This window comes from Crinia signifera, chromosome 1 (genome assembly GCF_055691185.1).
Source record: "Crinia signifera chromosome 1, ASM5569118v1, whole genome shotgun sequence".
Taxonomy (NCBI): domain Eukaryota; kingdom Metazoa; phylum Chordata; class Amphibia; order Anura; family Myobatrachidae; genus Crinia; species Crinia signifera.
Window position 1 is genome coordinate 426,399,083 of NC_139217.1, and position 18,490 is coordinate 426,417,572.

Sequence of the window (18,490 nt, forward strand, 5' to 3'; positions counted from 1 at the left end):
CGCTATATAAGACACTAACGGAATCTGCTGCGCTATATAAGACGCTGTAGCGGAATCTGCTGCGCTATATAAGACGCTGTAACGGAATCTGCTGCGCTATATAAGACACTGTAACGGAATCTGCTGCGCTATATAAGACACTGTAATGGAATCTGCTGCGCTATATATAAGAACCTGTAAATAAATAAATAACTAATGCTTGCCACCAGCACATAGAAGGCCATGGTGATGGTGGGGAGTACACCAGCTGGGATTCTCCTTGTGGCATGAGCATGACACAAGTACATACAGTCCCAATGTCATTTCACGTCTATTAATTATCATTATTATTACAGAGGCCATTTTTCCCTGCCTCTTTGAAGTCTGGGGGAAAACCAGAGTATAAGGGGGAAACCTATACAAACTCCATAATTATAGGGCACTAGTGAGAGAATGGAACCCATAACCTCAGCGACGAGAAGAAGCAATACTGACCACCCTGCCACATATTTTCAGGAAATAAAAGCAGTAGAAATAGGTTCGTACTTTTTAGTGGCATGTTACAAATATTATGCAAGTATGTGAAAAGCAATATTTACAGGGTTGATGAAATAGGCTGGGATATGATTGCGGACTCTGAGCGATTAATAAACAATTCTGGTTCTTGCTCACAGACATGAGAGACAAGCGAGCACTACTTTTAAATAGTACATACACACTAGATCTCTCTCTCTCACTCACATTTTGCTCTGCTGTGACGGCTGCGGTGTGCACTGACGAGTGGACATCATGCTGGGAAGAGCTCAGAGGAGCAGAGGTGGATGGCGGCTGCTGAAATGTTACTGTGGGGCTGGAGCTGTGGTCCTCTCTCCTGGCTGGACGATCTGCTGCTGATGAGGTACAATAACTATGTAACTGCAATCTTCAACAGTGCAACACTTATTACATACCCAGGAAAAGGTCAGTTTATATTTCACAATGGCAGAAGAGGCTGCAATATAAAAGACGGGTTTCCCCCATATTCACATTTATTTCTAAATAACAGACTGAATGAACCATATTTGAAGTGAATGGGTGGATAAAAATCATTCATATAACATTACACATGGAAAACCTTTTATTCATTACTATAATGTAAGGGAAATCTTCCTCCAAAGTAGCTACAGCAGGAAATAAATATGTATTCTATGTTACAGTGCCACCTTGTGGTCAGTGTGGTATCACATGCCCACAGTGACCTGAGAGGATATAAACTTTTTTCGTGAAAAAAGCATGTGTAATGTGTGTGTGCTCACAGACACTGTACAGGTTGACAGTCATTAGATGGACATGCACAAGGGTGACATTGACAAAATGTCGACACAAGCAAATAATCGACATGGAAACGGTTTACATGAGTTTTTCACTATTTTTATATCAATGTTGACACCTGAGCACGTTGAGTCCCAATTAGTGAAGCACTTTGCTCGCCATGCTTTGGGCTAGGTGCATTACTCCCCTACCACTGCGAGCGATACACTTTACTGCAGGCATGTCCAAACTATGCCTGTCAGTGATGGCTAACTTTGACACACCAGCTGTTGTTGAGCTACACATCCCAGCATGCCCTGCATCAGTTTTAACATGGCCAAATAGTAAAACTGTAGTAGGCATCCTGGGATGTGTAGTTCAACAACAGCTGGAATGTCAAGGTTAGCCGTCACTGTTCTATGTTGTACAGAATATCACTTTTTTTTTCTTTTTACCATTGCTAAAAAATCTGCTTCATCTTTTCATACTCAGATCAGTATCAATTATCCCCCGTTAACTTTCCTCCACAAGAAAACAGGATTGTCATTATCAGCGATCCAATTATAGCCCAATTGTTTGGGAGAAAAATGTCCCATTACCATGCGATAACACATGGGTTCCAGGATAGGTTTATGATCTCATGTCTCATTGCAGCTCCGAGGGCTTCTTATGGTGGATACCGCTTTGTGTGCCTGAGGCATGCACAGTATAATCCCTGATAAGTGCGGATATTGGGGCTTATTGGGTTCCCCCATCAGTGCTCTCAATATAAAATATACATGGGGTGCTAGAACAGTAATTGTTTATAGCTTAATGGCAATATCTGATACACTTATGTCAATGGTGCCAGGACTATAGGATAATTATTACTTCTTCCAAGCAGAATGTGAATATGTAACTGAAGACACCAGCAGGGAGCGTAGCTCAGCATAGAACAATGACATAGAAGTGCTGTAGACCTGGTCTTACAGGATGCACGCAGCAGTGTTGTTCTAAGCTTCACTGAGAAGGGAAACCATGCCTGGACAATATCACGTACAGAGCTGTGATAGGAAATCCTCACTACGTATACAACTTTACACTTCTATAGTACTGTACGTATTATTTATCTATTAAACCGTTGTGGGGCCTGATTCTGGTTCACTTGCAAAAGCAAATTCTCTCTCTAAATGGACAAAACCCCCAAATAACTCGCCAAAATCGAACTATCTCTGCACATGTTCAATTAGCCCCACCTGCAGTGCACATGGTTTTGTCCATTAGAGAGAGAATTGGCTTTTGCGAGTGAACCAGAATCAGGCCCATGGTGCCCATTCACATAGTGATGTTTTCCGTACTAGATCACATCACATCTAGTACACAAAGCATACAACGTTCTACAGCAGCGTGTCTTTTGTACTAGATGTGATGCAATCTGGTACAAAAAGTATGCGCCGTACATATTTTATGTGCGGTGCGATGTGTGTCGGAGCGTGCATCCCACCCAAAAAGCCGAACATTGCTCCGTGTATGGGCGACTTTACACCAGAATATATGTAATAAAGCAGTCCAGTGATTCTCCTTTACAGAAATCGGGATCTCCATCTGAGACATATAGGTCAGCAAGCAGTTACCGGGACTATAACCATATATTTCTCCTACCAACCCTTTGTATTTATGTAATGTAATACATTTTTCACCAGAATGTTTTTCCCTTTAGCTATTCTGCTGCCTACTTACTGAAGGGCTTGGGTGTCTGGTCTAATAACATGGGCCTAATGGCATGACCTCGCTAATGGGAGGGTGCCCAATCATTGGAAACACGGGTCAAGATCAGAAAAATGTGATTATATGACAGAGCAGGCAAAGAGGCAGCAGACTAGTAGAACATAAATGGCACATCCTTCACGCCCTTCAGAATGTAGCTTCTTCCTATAGCACATTACTTCCTACAATAGAAGGGTAACCTACTGCAGCAGGGATCCCATATTTATCATGAGCAGCTAATACTGCCACACACAGGATGAAGTCGGGACACACGTCTCTGTTTGCTCCGATGTCTGGCAAATAGTGAGCATGCTTCTGTGCGAAGCCCATTTATATACACAGTGTTCCTTTCCCGTTACCAACCTTGATCCATCTGGCTTTTTCTACCGTCAAACATAGACATTGCCTCCATATTTAATGCACAGACACCTCGCATGAACGCTTTCTTCATGGAGCCCTCGAACTGTCCCCTCTCTGCGTGAAGCCTTTGCACTTCTGCTCTGGCTTCTTCCAGGGCTCCATTCAGCTACAAAAAGACATGAATACATCAGAGTGCATGTATCAACAAAGCAGCATTATCTAATAGATTGCTGGAAATGAAAGCCAGAACATAAGGTCATACCCTTATAATCACTGGAACTAATGGAGCATGTGTACTACTGCTGCTGCAGGTAGTAGTTAGCAAACTGTATTACACAGTAACACACAGAAGAGTGCCACCGATAAATGAATCCTCATAGAATTTTGACAGCAGATAAGACCCACTTGGCCCATCTAGTCTGCCCTTAGCATATGTACACGTACACACACACACACACACACACACACACACACACACTAGGGTTCATTTTTGCTGGGAGACAATTAAACTACCAGTATATTTTTGGAGTGTGAGAGGAAAGCGGAGTATCCAGAGGAAACTCCCGCAAACACACGGAGAACATACTGACAGCATGCAGATGGCCTTAGTGCTGCTACGCGGTAATGCTAATCATTACACCATCCCATCTATTGTACCCAAAGCACATACTGTACTCCCAGTGGAACTCTACTTATGGAACCAACACCCCCCTCACACATTCTCTTTAACCATTGAAGTTTCCTTACAGATGTGTCCTCATGGGATGCGGTCATCTATTAGAATGAACTTAGGTCTACAGTCATTAGGTCGACCCCACTAGGTCGACTGGCAGGAAGGTCGACCTGACTTAAGGTCGACATGGACCAAGGTCGACATGACTTAAGGTCGAATTTGCATAAAGGTCGACATGAGGAAGGTCGACTGGTCATAAGGTCGACATGGGTTTTTCACTGTTTTTTGAGCCGACAGGCGGTATTTCATGCCCTACCATCCACTAGGGCGTGGTGGGAGAATAAAATAGTGTGCCGAGCGCAGCGAGGCACCGTGCCCGAAGCATCGCGAGCGAAGCGAGCGATGCGAGGGTCCGATTCTCATTGCCAACTGTGTCCATGTCGACTCAGTCGACATTCGGATCAAAAAAACAGTGAAAAACCCATGTCGACCTTATGACCAGTCGACCTTCCTCATGTCGACCTTTATGCAAATTCGACCTTAAGTCATGTCGACCTTGGCCCATGTCGACCTTAAGTCAGGTCGACCTTCCTGCCAGTCGACCTAGTGGGGTCGACCTAATGACTGTAGACCTAAATGAAGTCTGACGAATGATCCCATTCCGTCCTCATACAGCACTGCTGTGAAACAGCCCCTCTGAGCACACCAAGTCAGGTGAGATTATGCTAGCTGTAATGCGATGAGACTGTATGGATTCATTTGATATATATGATACTTGTATACCTGTGTGCTACACAGTCTCTGAATCTGTACATGCAGTGCTACAATGTAGCAGCCGTAGCTTTGTTTTCCAGTCTCCGTTCCGTTGTGTTCCATATACAGACTCAATCACACACAATATAAAAGTGTCACATATCAAATTAAATCAGTAAAGTGAAGACGCATTTTTGCCAAAAAGAAGACACCTAACTCTAGCAGAATTGAGGCTAGATATATGAGGACACTTCTGAGCAGGGATGGAATTTAAACAGTTTTAATGAAAAAAAAAAATCCTTTTTGTTATAATAATTTTGTGAAACATTTCTCTGTATTAGGCTATGATATGATTTGTTTGAAATCTTTCAATAAAACCAATTTTAGAATAAATATAATTAAGATATGCACTTTTCAGAGAAATGCACAAACACAAAAAAGGAGTTGAGGCTTAACTCATTTTTTTTGTGTTTGAGCATTAGCACTGGATAAGTCACAAGGTTTTGAATTGAAGTAAACATGAAGATTAAACCATGAGGTGTTTCACTGTGTATTACCTGTTAAATGTGTTGGTGTTGCTTACTTGCAAGTGTTAAACGTTTTTTTTCCCTGTTCTATGGGAATGTTTGGGGAGAAGCTTGATGCTAGGCAGATTTAGCACCTATCTTATCCTATGGGGCTCATTTACTATTAACTATTTGCAGCTTATTCCACGAAAAAAAAAAGTTTTTGGAGGTTAGCCGCAAATGCGATACTGGCCCAAATATCAATATTGGGCAGCATAGAATCAGGTCCCTGGGCTACCGCCATTCTGAGATGGCAGTAGCCTATTGTAGCCTATGGGCTATAGACCGCACTGCCGTCTATGGGCAGATGGGCAGACCTCTCAGCTCCTGGTGAAGCAGATTACAGGGACGGGCTCCTTTTGGAGCAGGCAGGGGCATACATTCCCCTGAAAGGATCGCATATTGCAATGCGACCCAGGGCAGTAAATCCTGACCAGATTGCATTGCACATGCAATCCTATAGCAAATGGGCCCCTATATGCGTTGTGTGTGTGATTTACTGCATTGGTTCAGCTTACATATACCCCTTTCACACATGAACGCGCATCAACCCGGGATTTAGCTCAGTGTGAAAGGGCCTTGAAAGAATATCCCGGGATTAACATCCAGGGATTTCTACCCACGTCAGGACCTGGGTAGATTCCGGAATCGACCCGGGATGCGGTCAGTGTGAATGGACCCGTACCCGGGATTGGTTACACAGGACTTTAAAAAAGCTGCTGATTGGAGCTTTCTTGGGCTCACAAAGGCTGATGTTATCTTTTAGAGCCCTGGAGACCATTTCTAATGACATGCATATGTATTTGCAGGGATTTCCCAGGATCACTGTGAATGGGGCTGTCCTGGGTCGATCCCAGGTCTGAGTGCAGTGTGAAAGGGTACATTCCTGGGTAGAGTCCCAGGAAGCATCCGGGAACACATTGCCGGGTATGACCCGGCTCTGCGAGTGTGAAAGGGGTATTAGATGAAGACCACAAGCGACAAGAATGTGAAACAACTAGAGGCCATGATCACACAAGAACATTGTATCCTGGTCACACCCCCAATGGAAGCCTGATCTTTAAGACCCAAGAACTCCATTAGGGACACTGATAAGTATTCTGCCACCCATAATAATGGTTACACTACAGATGAGGTTCTGTACCTGGCCAACCTTGGATTCATAGTCATTAGACAGGTCAATGCACACTTCTTCAGCTCTGGCTCGGCAGGCCTGCTCCACCTTATCCCTCCAGTTCAACTCTATAGCCGAGTGCCACGCTCTCCACATCGTCTTCATCAGAGACTTTCTGTAATGTCTATCGGCCATACTGCAGACATATTCCTAAAATGTAAGCATTAGATGTTTTACTGACGGTTAGACTGTTTGGACAGTTCACCGAAGACGGCAAAGAACGGAGATTGCCTGAGATTCAGCCATACATTACAATACATTACATTACAATACAACATGGTACACATCCATATTGGATGTTCTGGGTATATGATGCACAGGAAACGTTCCCCTTGAGTGGCAGCGACACTACAATAAAGGCTTCCTAGCACCAACAGCATATCTCTGCTGGAAAGAGCCTGGACATTTACAGGGGACTTTTACCCCATTTCCATTTGGAAAACATTCACCATCACCGCACCAAATGCACGTTACCCAGCAGAGGGGACACCGCAGCACTGTTTAAGACACATACATACAAAAAGCTAACTTTATATTCCTATTTCACTTCAGAAATAAACCATTTACCCTGTCAACAACGGTCTAGAAATTAATATTCCCTGTATATTATTATAACTTGCATGCAACACAATTTATCTACGACGCTACCATTCCAGTATATATCCACATCAGGCAATAAATAGGTCACTTTCTGTCCTCCCAAATGCAGCTCTGGCTGTGGAACAATGAATCACATGTCCTGGTCTTTACCTCTTGTCTGGCTTCTATTTGCTGCAGTCGCCAGTGGGTAAATGTGCGCATTAGCTCGATCTTTTCTTTCTGCTTCTCCAGTGCATGGGTCAGGTTAGAAATCACCTGGGGGAGAACATCATATTCTGGCTTTATGGTTATGTCACAGGATCTATTAAAAAACATTGGGCAAGTTTGCTAAACAAGCGCTACATGAATGAGGTTTAAATAGACACATGAGAAAGCTTTATGCGGGTGCAGTATACACATATATCGCTACACATTTGTAGATTTATCCTTTGCGCTCTAGATTTTACTTGCGTGTATGACCTAGATACAGTATTCAGTAGTTGCCATAGAATTAAGCTCTGAGTTGATAAATGTAATATAGTTATACCACATCCAACCAAACACAGAGGAAGTGTACAACACACCGACAGTTGGGATTCCGACTGCGGCGACTCAGACAGCGGGGGGAACACAAAGAAGCCACCTATTTTATTCTCCCTCTATTGGGGACCCATGAGGGAAAATAACCACTGCCCGTCTGTCTGGCTTTTAGGAGTCGAGATTCCGATGTCGGTGTAATGACTGTCAGAATCCCGACTGCCGGTCAGCCATTCGGCACCCGTTTGGCTAGCTAACATCTTACTTTCCCAGAGAAAATAAATGACACAAAGCACCATCGTACTGTAGTAGTAGTACGTTTATTTATAAGGCGCCGCAAAGTGTCCGCAGCGCCGTACATAGCAAACAAAAAACAAATTACAAGGTAACGTACAGGGTGTGTTGAAAAATACAGTATAAATAGGGGTAGCATCAGTTCAGAAGTAGGTGTCAAAATTGTCGAGGAGACTGAAGATGAAGTAGAGGAAGGGAAGAACAGGACAGGAGGACAGGTGAGGTAAAGAGGTAGGGTGAGTACGTGAGGAAGGAGGGCCCTACTCATAAGAGTTAACATACGAAAAATAGGTGGGTGGACGAACGAAAAACAACAGGATAAGTAGGAACGGAGGGGAACGGAGGCAGGATAGGAGGATCAAAAGAGGTTAGGAGGAGGGATAGGCTAGTCGAAAAAAGTGGGTTTTGAGGGAGCGCTTGAAGGAGGTAAGGGAATCAGAAAGCCTGATGGGTGGCGGGAGGTTGTTCCAGTGCAGGGGGGGGTGGCGGGAGGTTGTTCCAGTGCAGGGGGGCAGCGCGAGAGAAGTCTTGGACACAGGAGTGGGAGGAGGTGATTAGGTGAGAGGTCAGTCGGCGGTCAGCGATGGAGCGAAGAGGACGGTTGGGAGTGTGGATAGAGATCAGTGAAGAGAGGTAAGGAGCGGTGGAGGAGGAGAGAGCCTTGTAGGTGGTGGTGAGGAGTTTAAAGAGAACTCGGAAAGGAATGGGGAGCCAGTGAAGAAATAGACAGAGGGGGGAGGTGGAGGTAGAGCGACGGGAGAGGAAGATGAGCCTAGCAGCAGCGTTAAGAATGGTTTGGAGAGGTGCAAGGCGGGTGAGAGGTAGCCCAGAGAGAAGGATGTTGCAGTAGTCAAGGCGGGAGATGACAAGAGAGTGAATGAGAATTTTGGTCGCGTCAGTGGAGAGGAATGGTCTGATGCGTGAGATGTTGCGTAGGTGAAAGCGGCAAGACTGTGAGAGAGCACGAATGTGGGGGGTGAAAGAGAGGGAGGAGTCAATGATGACACCGAGGCAGCGCGTTTGGTCGGTGGAGTTGATCTCGGTTTCACCAATGCTGATGGAGATAGTGGGAGAAGAGGGGATGTTCGGGGGATGGAAGATTAGAAGTTCAGTAGCTAACAAAACTAATTTTGCGGGCATATGCAATGCAATTCACATACAGTAGAGTAAAATATGCATAACAGGGATACACAGACTTCCGGATAAATAAGTATCTAAATGAGTGGAAAACTATACTATTCAATAGAAGAATATATATATATATATATATATATATATATATATATATATATATATATATATATATATTAGGGCGGAGTGAAAAAACTGAAATTGAGAAATTCAAAATCGGCTAGTATGGAAAAGTTGTGACTTGACTTGAATAAGAAACGTGCAAAAGCATTTTGATCTGAGTCAACATCTTCTGTTCTGGCAAGAGGCCTGAAGTTTCACTTTTTTGGTGAAAATGACGAAAACTATGAAGATGCTCCGATCTAGTTATAATTATGTCAGGATGTCTTAGAGTGGTTCATTAATATACTTTAGCATAGTAAAAGAGAGTACGAGCTTGTCCTAGTGCAAAGTGAATGACTTTGGTGGGAGAAAAAATCCCTAATAATTGACCCATTTTCATGGTCACAATTGTGAATATTGTGTGTTTTCTCCTGAACGTGTTTATAATAGAAGAAGCACAAATACTCTAAATGGAATTTCGGTGACACTGTGTGAAATATAACACTGCATAATAGCCCTTAATCAGACCTGATCCCAGTACAAATTTGTTCTCAAAATGGGCAAAACAAATGCTGCATTGCAGGTGGGGCAGATGTAACGTGCTGAGAGAGTTAAATTTGGGTGGGGTGTGTTGAAACTGAAATCTAAATTACAGTGTAAAAATAATGCAGCCGGTATTTACCTTGCACAGAAACAAAATAACTCACACAAATCTAAAGGTGGCCATACATCTACAGATCGATTGTCAGATTGGGCCGGTTGGAACAAACAACTGGTAATATCTGAATGACAGTTTTTCAGCATTTCAAAGCAAATGGTCAACTGTCTTTTGCTCTCATCTTTTACCAGGATTTTGATCCAACCAGACATATCGGACAATAAATCTGTAGATGTATGGCCACCTTAAATCTCTCTGCACATTTTACATCTGCCCCACCTGCAGTCCAGCATTTTTTTGCCCATTTTGAGAACAAATTTGTACTGCGATCAGGTCTTATTAAGGGCCATTATGCAGTGTTATATTTCACACAGTGTCACTGAAATACATGAAATTGGATTTATGCTGCTCTCTTTGCAGTGCATATACAAAGATAGACAATCCTGTGTATATAAATAAGAAATAACTGTTGCAGTCTGTTATTGAAAAACAGTAACTGTTACAATAAGTATTACAAGTGTAAACTGTCTAATGTATCATTTTACATATCACTTCTGTTTATTGACAGAAAAACAGTGTTGCATCCCCTATACTGGGAACATGATTGGGCTGCATTACAGCATATAATTATGCCAAAGATAAGCCAATATATTAACTGTTAAATACGTTGAAGTGTATTATGATGTAATAAATTGTAAGCTTGCAGCAGGGCCCTCTAACCCCCAAGTCTGTCTGTCATTACCCAGTTTGTTTTATCACTGTCTACTATTGTAAAGCGTAAAGGAATCTGCTGAGCTATATAAGAAACTGTAAATAAATAAATAAATGCATCTAATGTTTAGGGGAAAAAAAAAACAAGAACATTGATTCAAAAAATAACAGGTTAATCATTCTATGAGTGGTGTCCAGCAGTACATATATGACAATCACTGTGTTTATTTCTGGGCACCTGGGCAAAGCAATGCACTGGGGCCCTTACCCATTCTCCCCTCCTAGGGGTGGGGGGTGGTATCAGCAGCAGCTTTGATGTCCCACGGGTGGCAGGGGGTGCTCTATCTTCCATTCAACATGTAGGACCTGGAGCAGTAACTTCTGCTAATTACTCCTTTACTGCACAGGTGGTGGGAGGGTGAACACTAACGTGTGGAAGGGGGCACTGAGCTGTATGAAGGGTCCCTTGTAAATGACTTCCAGGGAGGTAGGGGGTGTTTTATACACAGGGGATGGTTGGATAATGAAGTGGGCTTAATATTCGTCATTTTCCGGTGGAAGGGCAGCTTGTTTGACTGCAGATATCGCCATTATCTGGAAAAAGATTTCTTAGCCAAGTATAAAAACCTAGAGTCCCAACTTTCAGGAGGTGCTGGGAACTTGGGTATCAGAGATCAGGAGCCAGAGCAATCCATTGACAAAAATATAAAACTACACCAGACGTTTGGAGCTGGAGCAGGGACCAGCTGCTGGAAGGCTGATATCTCTGGTTCTGGGCATGATAGAGACAAGCCGCTAGTGTCAGAGAGAACCTGAGAAATATGACTGGAAATTGTAATTAACAGGTCGGATGTGGACTGCTGCTTTGAAGTTGGATATCTGCAGTTCCCCAGGGCCGATTTTCAAAATTCTGGTACCCCAGGAAAAAGGGGATCCTCAGCTATCAACATAGAGCCCTTATACGCCTGGGGCCCCTGGGCAAGTGCCCATTAAGCCCATACAAAAAGACAGCCCTGCTAGGCAGGATTGATTAGCAATACTTATTACAGCATAATGCACTTTAATGTATTTAACTGTTAATATATTGGCTTATCTTTGGCATAATTATATGCTGTAATGCAGCTGCAGGTGGGGCAGATGTAACATGTGCAGAGGGAGTTAATGTGGCCATACATCTACAGATTTATTGTCCGATCTGTCTGTTTGGAACAAAATACTGGTAATGGATGAGAGCACCTTGCTGCTAAAAACTGTCATTCAGATATTACCAGGTATTTGTTCCAACCAGCCAGATCTGACAATCGATCTGTAGATGTATGGCCACCTTTAGATTTGTGTTGAGTTATTTTGTTTCTGTGCAGGGTAAATACCTGCTGCATTATTTTTACACTGCAATTTAGATTTCAGTTTCAACACACCCCACCCAAATGTAACTCTCTCAGCACGTTACATCTGCCCCACCTGCAATGCAGCATTTGTTTTGCCCATTTTGAGAACAAATTTGTACTGCGATCAGGTCTGATTAAGGGCCATTATGCAGTGTTATATTTCACACAGTGTCAATGAAATTCCATTTAGAGTATTTGTGCTTCTTCTATTATAAACACGTTCAGGAGAAAACACACAATATTCACAATTGTGACCATGAAAATGGGTCAATTATTAGGGATTTTTTCTCCCGCCAGTCAGTCACTTTGCACTAGGACAAGCTCGTACTGTTTTTTACTATGCTAAAGTATATTAATGAACCACTCTAAGACATTCTGACATAATTATAACTAGATTGGAGCATCTTCATAGGTTTCGTCATTTTCACCTAAAAAGTGAAACTTCAGGCCTCTTGCCAGAACAGAAGATGTTGACTCAGATCAAAATGCTTTTGCACGTTTCTTATTCAGGTCAAGTCACAACTTTCCCACACTAGCCGATTTTGAATTTCTCAATTTCAGTTTTTTCACTCCGCCCTAATATATATATATATATATATATATATATATATATATATATATATATATATATATATATATATATATATATATATATATATATATATATATATATATATATATATATATATATATATATATGTGTGTGTGTTTAGAAGGCAGTTCAAGTTTTAGATGTGCATAGTACTAAATAAATATGAAAATCTCCCATGAATATATACAGTACATGTATGTGCTCCAAAAACCTTAAAACAATTCTCCAACATCTCAGCACTTTGCTAAAACCCCCAACACGATTTATCAGCACTATAAACCAATGGACAGCTCCCAAACATTACATTCACAGGAGGAAATTTACGAACAAAAAAAAAAAATCGTATAAATTAGAGGTTTTCGTATCCAAAAATACACCTATTTTATACGTATTCGTATTTTCGGCATTTACCATGTCAAATCATATCCATATTCATGCCACATTCGTATTCATATTTAGGAATACCAATAGGAATCACCATTAAAAAGAATGGGGATTCCTAATTTACTAAATGTCCATATTGAAAATATAAGCTTCAGTGCAAAAAAAAAAAAAAAAAGAGAAAAATAAATAATTTAAAAAAATGGCGTGGGGTCCACCCCTCCCACAGCCATAACCAGCCCCAGACAAGTAGGGGTTCCCTGTATTTTTAAAACCAGCCTAAGGGCCGGTCCTGGTTCCCAAAATACGGGGGACAAAATTAATAGGGGTCCCGCCTATTTTGTGAACCAGCACCAGGCCCAACCAGCCAGCAGTGTAATGCCACAGCCAGGGGGAGAATTTTTATATAAGTCCCCCCGGCCAAAGCATTTACACCCTGACCAGTCAGCCTGGGCAGGGATCCTGGGGAAGTGTGGACACCCCCCCCCCCCCCCCCCCAATGAAGGGGTCCCCCCTCCAGAATTTACCTGCCCAGGCTGAAGCCTGGGGTTGTCCAAGGTCATTGCTAACATACAATATTCCAGATACATCTCCTGTGTTCACATATTATTAGCGTTTATTTATATGGAACCACAAGGGTTTGGCAGTGCCTAGCAGAATAGAGGCTGACCACCAATTTTCTGCTACCCTTGGTTCCAGCAACGTGCTGGATTATCGATTATGACACAATTATCGGTGGAACATGCAGTGGCATCCTAACAGCTTTCCTTTCCACTCCCCACTACCTAAACCCCCAAAGCCGAACTACCTCCCACAGCGTAACCAAGCCCTACTACAGCCTAAATCCCCCTTGCAGCACCTAAACCTCCTGCAGTCTGACCACCATCAGCACCCTAACTGAGCACAGTCTTAGATAATGCACCTCTAATTTGTACACTATAAACTCAGCAAAACCTTAAGAGGTATACGAACAGGCAACATTGACATTAAAATCCATATACTTGAAGATTATATTTTATTAGATTTCTAATACACAACTAACATTTATTGTGCTGTATCGAGATTCACCATTCATTAATAATTTGCTATGTTATTACTGTTTTTGGAAATTAAATTAAAAAGAAAAATTCTTTAGACATATCCATGAATTTGCCTTTGCTTCCTGTATATTAAATTATTATTCAAGACTTTCTGCTTATCCACTGAAATGGCTTTGGTAATATCACTTCTGCAGGAGACGTGCACTTTTAATACCGTGAGGATTATATTAGCACCTTGTCCCACATTCTAGAATATTTAAAAACATCTCTTGGTAAGAGCCCAGGTTACTAGTTAACAATCCACTAATCATCCGTTCAAGTAGTGAATTAGGATTTAAAATATATCAGAATTAATGCTCTTGCATGCAGTCAAATTCCTATGGATTGTAAGCTTGCGAGCAGGGCCCTCCTACCTCTATGTATGTTTGCTACTACCCAGTTTGTTTTTTCAGTTTCCAATTGTAAAGCAAAGCGGAATATGCTGTGCTATATAAGAAACTGGAAATAAATAAAATCTAGTCATTGCCAGTGTTCTCTTACCAGAGAACCCTGGCCTGCATGTATCGTTCACACATTGCGGGTGAATCACGGGTGTGCAGTGATGTGTGCGGAGCGATCCGTGGTTAAGCACACTGCTCAGCTTCCTGCACCCATCGCCCAGTGTGTACGGGACCTTAGTGAGTTATTTCTATACATCTTACAGACGGGATACTGTCATTTGGTCTACAGCAAATTGGTGACAAGCTTTGGGTCGACACCGTTAGGTCGACTTGGGGATAGGTCGACATGGGTCTAGGTCGACACAAGCATTAGGTTGACAGTGTCTGTCTACAGTCAAAAGGTCAACATGGGGTTTTTCACTGTTTTTGGAGCCGCCATGTGCCAACAGGTGGTATTTCATGCCTTACCATCCACTAGGGTGTGGTGGGAGAATAAAATAGCCGTACCCGAAGCATGGCGAGCAAAGCCAGCGATACGAGGGGACGCGGTGCACTGTAAACTGTGTCGAGATTTGGGTAAAAAAAGTGAAAAATCCCATTTCTACCTTTTGACTGTCGACCAAGACACTCTCGACCTAATGCTTGTGTCGACCTATTGACCTAAACCCATATCAACCTAGACCCATGTCAACCTTTCCCATGTCGACGTAACGGTGTCAACCAACTTGCTGTAGACCAAACGATCCGAATCCTTACAGACATGGATAACACCTGACCTTCCCTAATCTTGCAGCTGTTGCCAGTAGCCCTTGCAGACAGGGGGAGTGCAATGGACTTGCTGCTCTGTCTCTGTAATATCAGCAGGTCAGTTACTCAGAAGTATGATTGCACTGCGGTTATTGTGTAATTATATTTATTATAATGAGTAACTGATTGGGGAAACAAGCCATACTAAACTGGAATGACGATACCAACAGATAATTACAGGCTGCAGGAACATGACTCAGTAAATCAATCACCTCTGTAGCTCTCCTGCAACTGCAATACACAGTTACTGTTCCCACGCAGTCAGCAGGAGCAACACACAGACACAGATTTATCTTTACACGGAACAAATAAGATTATTAAGCATGTGTGCACTGAGCCATAGCATAGAACATTAAACTATCTTTTTATCTATTACTTTATATTCTATATTTGTGACTTGTGCGTAGGGCATATACATACACAATGCACATATGGTAATATGTAAAGGTGTTATCTAGAACAAAAATAGTAAATACTGCCGGTAACAGAATCACCTTCTTACTGTGATAAACTCTGCAGATTATGCAACTGCGGTACTTGTGTACAATCACGGCTCCCACGATGTCCATCGTATAGGAAAAAATCGCATGCGATTTTTTAACAGAAATGCATCCAAATTAGTATCAAACATGTTCAATGGCCCCCAAATGTCATTTTTGAGGCTGTACCACCCCCACTATCAACGCGAACCCGAAGCGTGGCGAGCGCAGCGGTACGCGTCCTAAGACCTTTTCATACCCCCACTATCCACGTTGGTGTGGAGTTGAAAATAGGAAGTATGGCGAGCGCAGCGAGCCACCGAGCCCCGCGAGGGGACACGGATACCTTCACAGGTATCCGTGTCCCCTCGCGGGCTTCACAGGTGTCCACGTGCCACACTTTCTATTCTCAACTCCACGCCGACGTGGATAGTGGGGGTATAAAAAGGTCGTAGGACGCGTACCGCCGCCGCTCGCCACGCTTCGGGTTCGCGTTGATAGTGGGGGTGGTACAGCCTCAAAAATGACATTTGGGGGCCATTGAACATGTTTGATACTAATTTCAATGCATTTGGATGCATTTCTGTTAAAAATCGCATGCGATTTTAAAAAAAAAAAGCTAAAAAACGGCAAAAATCGCATGCCATCGCATGCCACTACATTTGGCATGCGATGGGAGCCGTGAAAGTACACAAGTACCCAACTGCCACCATTAAGGTCAACAAAACCTTGTAAAGCCCCCAATAAACCCCATATAGAATACTACAGGTTGAGTATCCCCTATCCAAAATGCTCGGGACCGCGAGCATTTCGGATAGGGGAATTTTCCGGTTTTTGGAATATTTTTTTGCAGCCATACTTACCTGTCCCCTGATGGTGTCCAGTGGTCCCTCGGCGTCCGCGCAGTCCCCGGGCGTCCACAGCAGGCCTCCGGCATCTTCTCCTGGTCTCCAGCGGTCCCAGGAATGCATTGCGCGAGTGTGCGCGCGCACCGGTGACGTCACCGGCGCGCGCGCACACTCTCGCAATGCATTCCTGGGACCGCTGGAGACCCTGGAGAAGATGCCGGAGGCCTGCTGTGGACGCCCGGGGACTTGGTAAGTATGAAAAGAGGGTTAGGGGGTTAAAAAAAAAAAAAATAATTCGAATGATTCCAAAAACCACGTTTTTTGGAATAATTCGGATAAGGGATGTCCGGATACCGGATACTCAACCTGTATTACAATAGCTAAAGTGTCATCTTATTATTATACTTGATAAATCAGTCTACTTTCACAGCTCACAACGGAATCACCATTCCTGAGATGAGGTACTATGGGGTAAATTTAGTAAAGCTTCTAAAAACGATAATAGGTGATGTTGGTTATAGCAGATTGTCTATTATTTCTTTATTGCATCATAGAACATTATAGAATGACCGCTTTCTATTTTTAGAAGCTTTAATAAATTTCCCCCTGTGTGTGTGCACAAAATTGATAAATTCAACTTCCAGAATGAACTCTAGATTGTTACAATTTTATTTCAAGGTCGGGACATCCTCAGGATACAGCTACAGAAATTTGTGTAACAACAAGGGCACATTTTCAATAAATTTACAGCATCGCCATGCAGTGGTTACAAAATAACAAGTGAATAGCTTTCCAATCTGGTGGAGAACACGGATCCCTGTGTATCAATGCATATTTATTTCACTATGGACTGTAGCAGGGCCCTTTGTGACTGTCTGTTATTACCCAGTTTGTTGTATCAATGGGGCAGATGTATTAAGCCTGGCAAAAAGATAAAGTGGAAGGAGATAATGCACCAGCCAATCAGCTGTGTTTGAAATATGACAGGGAGTTGATTGGCTGGTCCGTTATCTCCTTGCACTTTATCTCTATGCCAGGCTTAATACATCTGCCCCACTGTTTCCAATTGTAAACCATAATGGCATTTGCTGCGCTATATAAGCAACTATTAATAAATGTAAAAAAAAATATATATATTCTCATTAACCCCTTCAGTGTGTCCCTGCCCGGCCCTGAGCACCGGCTCTGCAATACAACAGCCAGGGGGAGGGGGGAAGGAGGAGGCGCGGCGGAGGAGAGGGAGCCGGGCAGCGCTGAACCAGCAAAGGGGTTAACTCAAACACATTGCTTTATATGCACATGAATGAAACATGCCCATAATATTGTTTTTATTCAGTGAAAAATAAGGATCTCTTATATAAAGTACAAGACAACAAATAATAATAATTTTCTTCTATTAGCAAAATAGAGCATCTCAACTGATCAGATTTCTGCACCAAAAGTGCACATCAGAAGCTGAAATGCATCAATATTTTGTATACGGTATCAGGTGGTAATGTCATGTCACAGAAACAGGATTGGTGCACTACCTGTAGCGGAAGCGATTCGCAGCCAAGATCTCTGCTCATGTCAAGGTGTACTGTGGTAATGTCATGTCACGGAAACAGGTTTGGTGCACTGCCTGTGGTGAAGGTGCACTGCCTGTGGTGAAGGTGCTCCGCTGTCAGGACTGCTGAACATCTGTCCTGCCATTATCAAAGGCAAACCCAAACCTGTTTTAGTGTCTTGTACTTAATGTTGACAAGCACAATAGGTTGACATTGCCATATTGTTGACAGTTAGTACGTTATGTCCATTTAATCCCTAAAGCCTCATATACAGTGGGCATTTTAGTTTTGTGTGTAAATCGTTGGGCGGTAATTGCTCAGAGCATGAACTCTGAGTGATTTTCACAGTACAAGACTATGGAAAGTGGTTCACTCGGCTGGTAAAACAGCCCGATGGCCAGCAATGATGCAGGAG

At 42.8% G+C, this 18,490-nt stretch overlaps 1 protein-coding gene across 6 annotated transcripts in view; it reads right to left on the minus strand.

Moving 5' to 3' along the window:
* Positions 1-18,490, minus strand: part of POC5 (POC5 centriolar protein) — a 72,168-nt gene that overhangs the window by 16,709 nt on the left and 36,969 nt on the right. For 5 of the 6 annotated variants that reach the window (XM_083151943.1, XM_083151955.1, XM_083151947.1 and 2 more), the window contains exons 7-10: positions 7,292-7,396; positions 6,512-6,691; positions 3,379-3,541; positions 721-869 (exon numbers count right to left, since the gene is read on the minus strand). In XM_083151943.1, coding sequence (XP_083008069.1) covers positions 721-869; positions 3,379-3,541; positions 6,512-6,691; positions 7,292-7,396 — 597 coding nt within the window. The remainder of the gene's footprint in view (positions 1-720; positions 870-3,378; positions 3,542-6,511; positions 6,692-7,291; positions 7,397-18,490) is intronic. The other variant, XM_083151941.1, reaches the window with a different exon arrangement.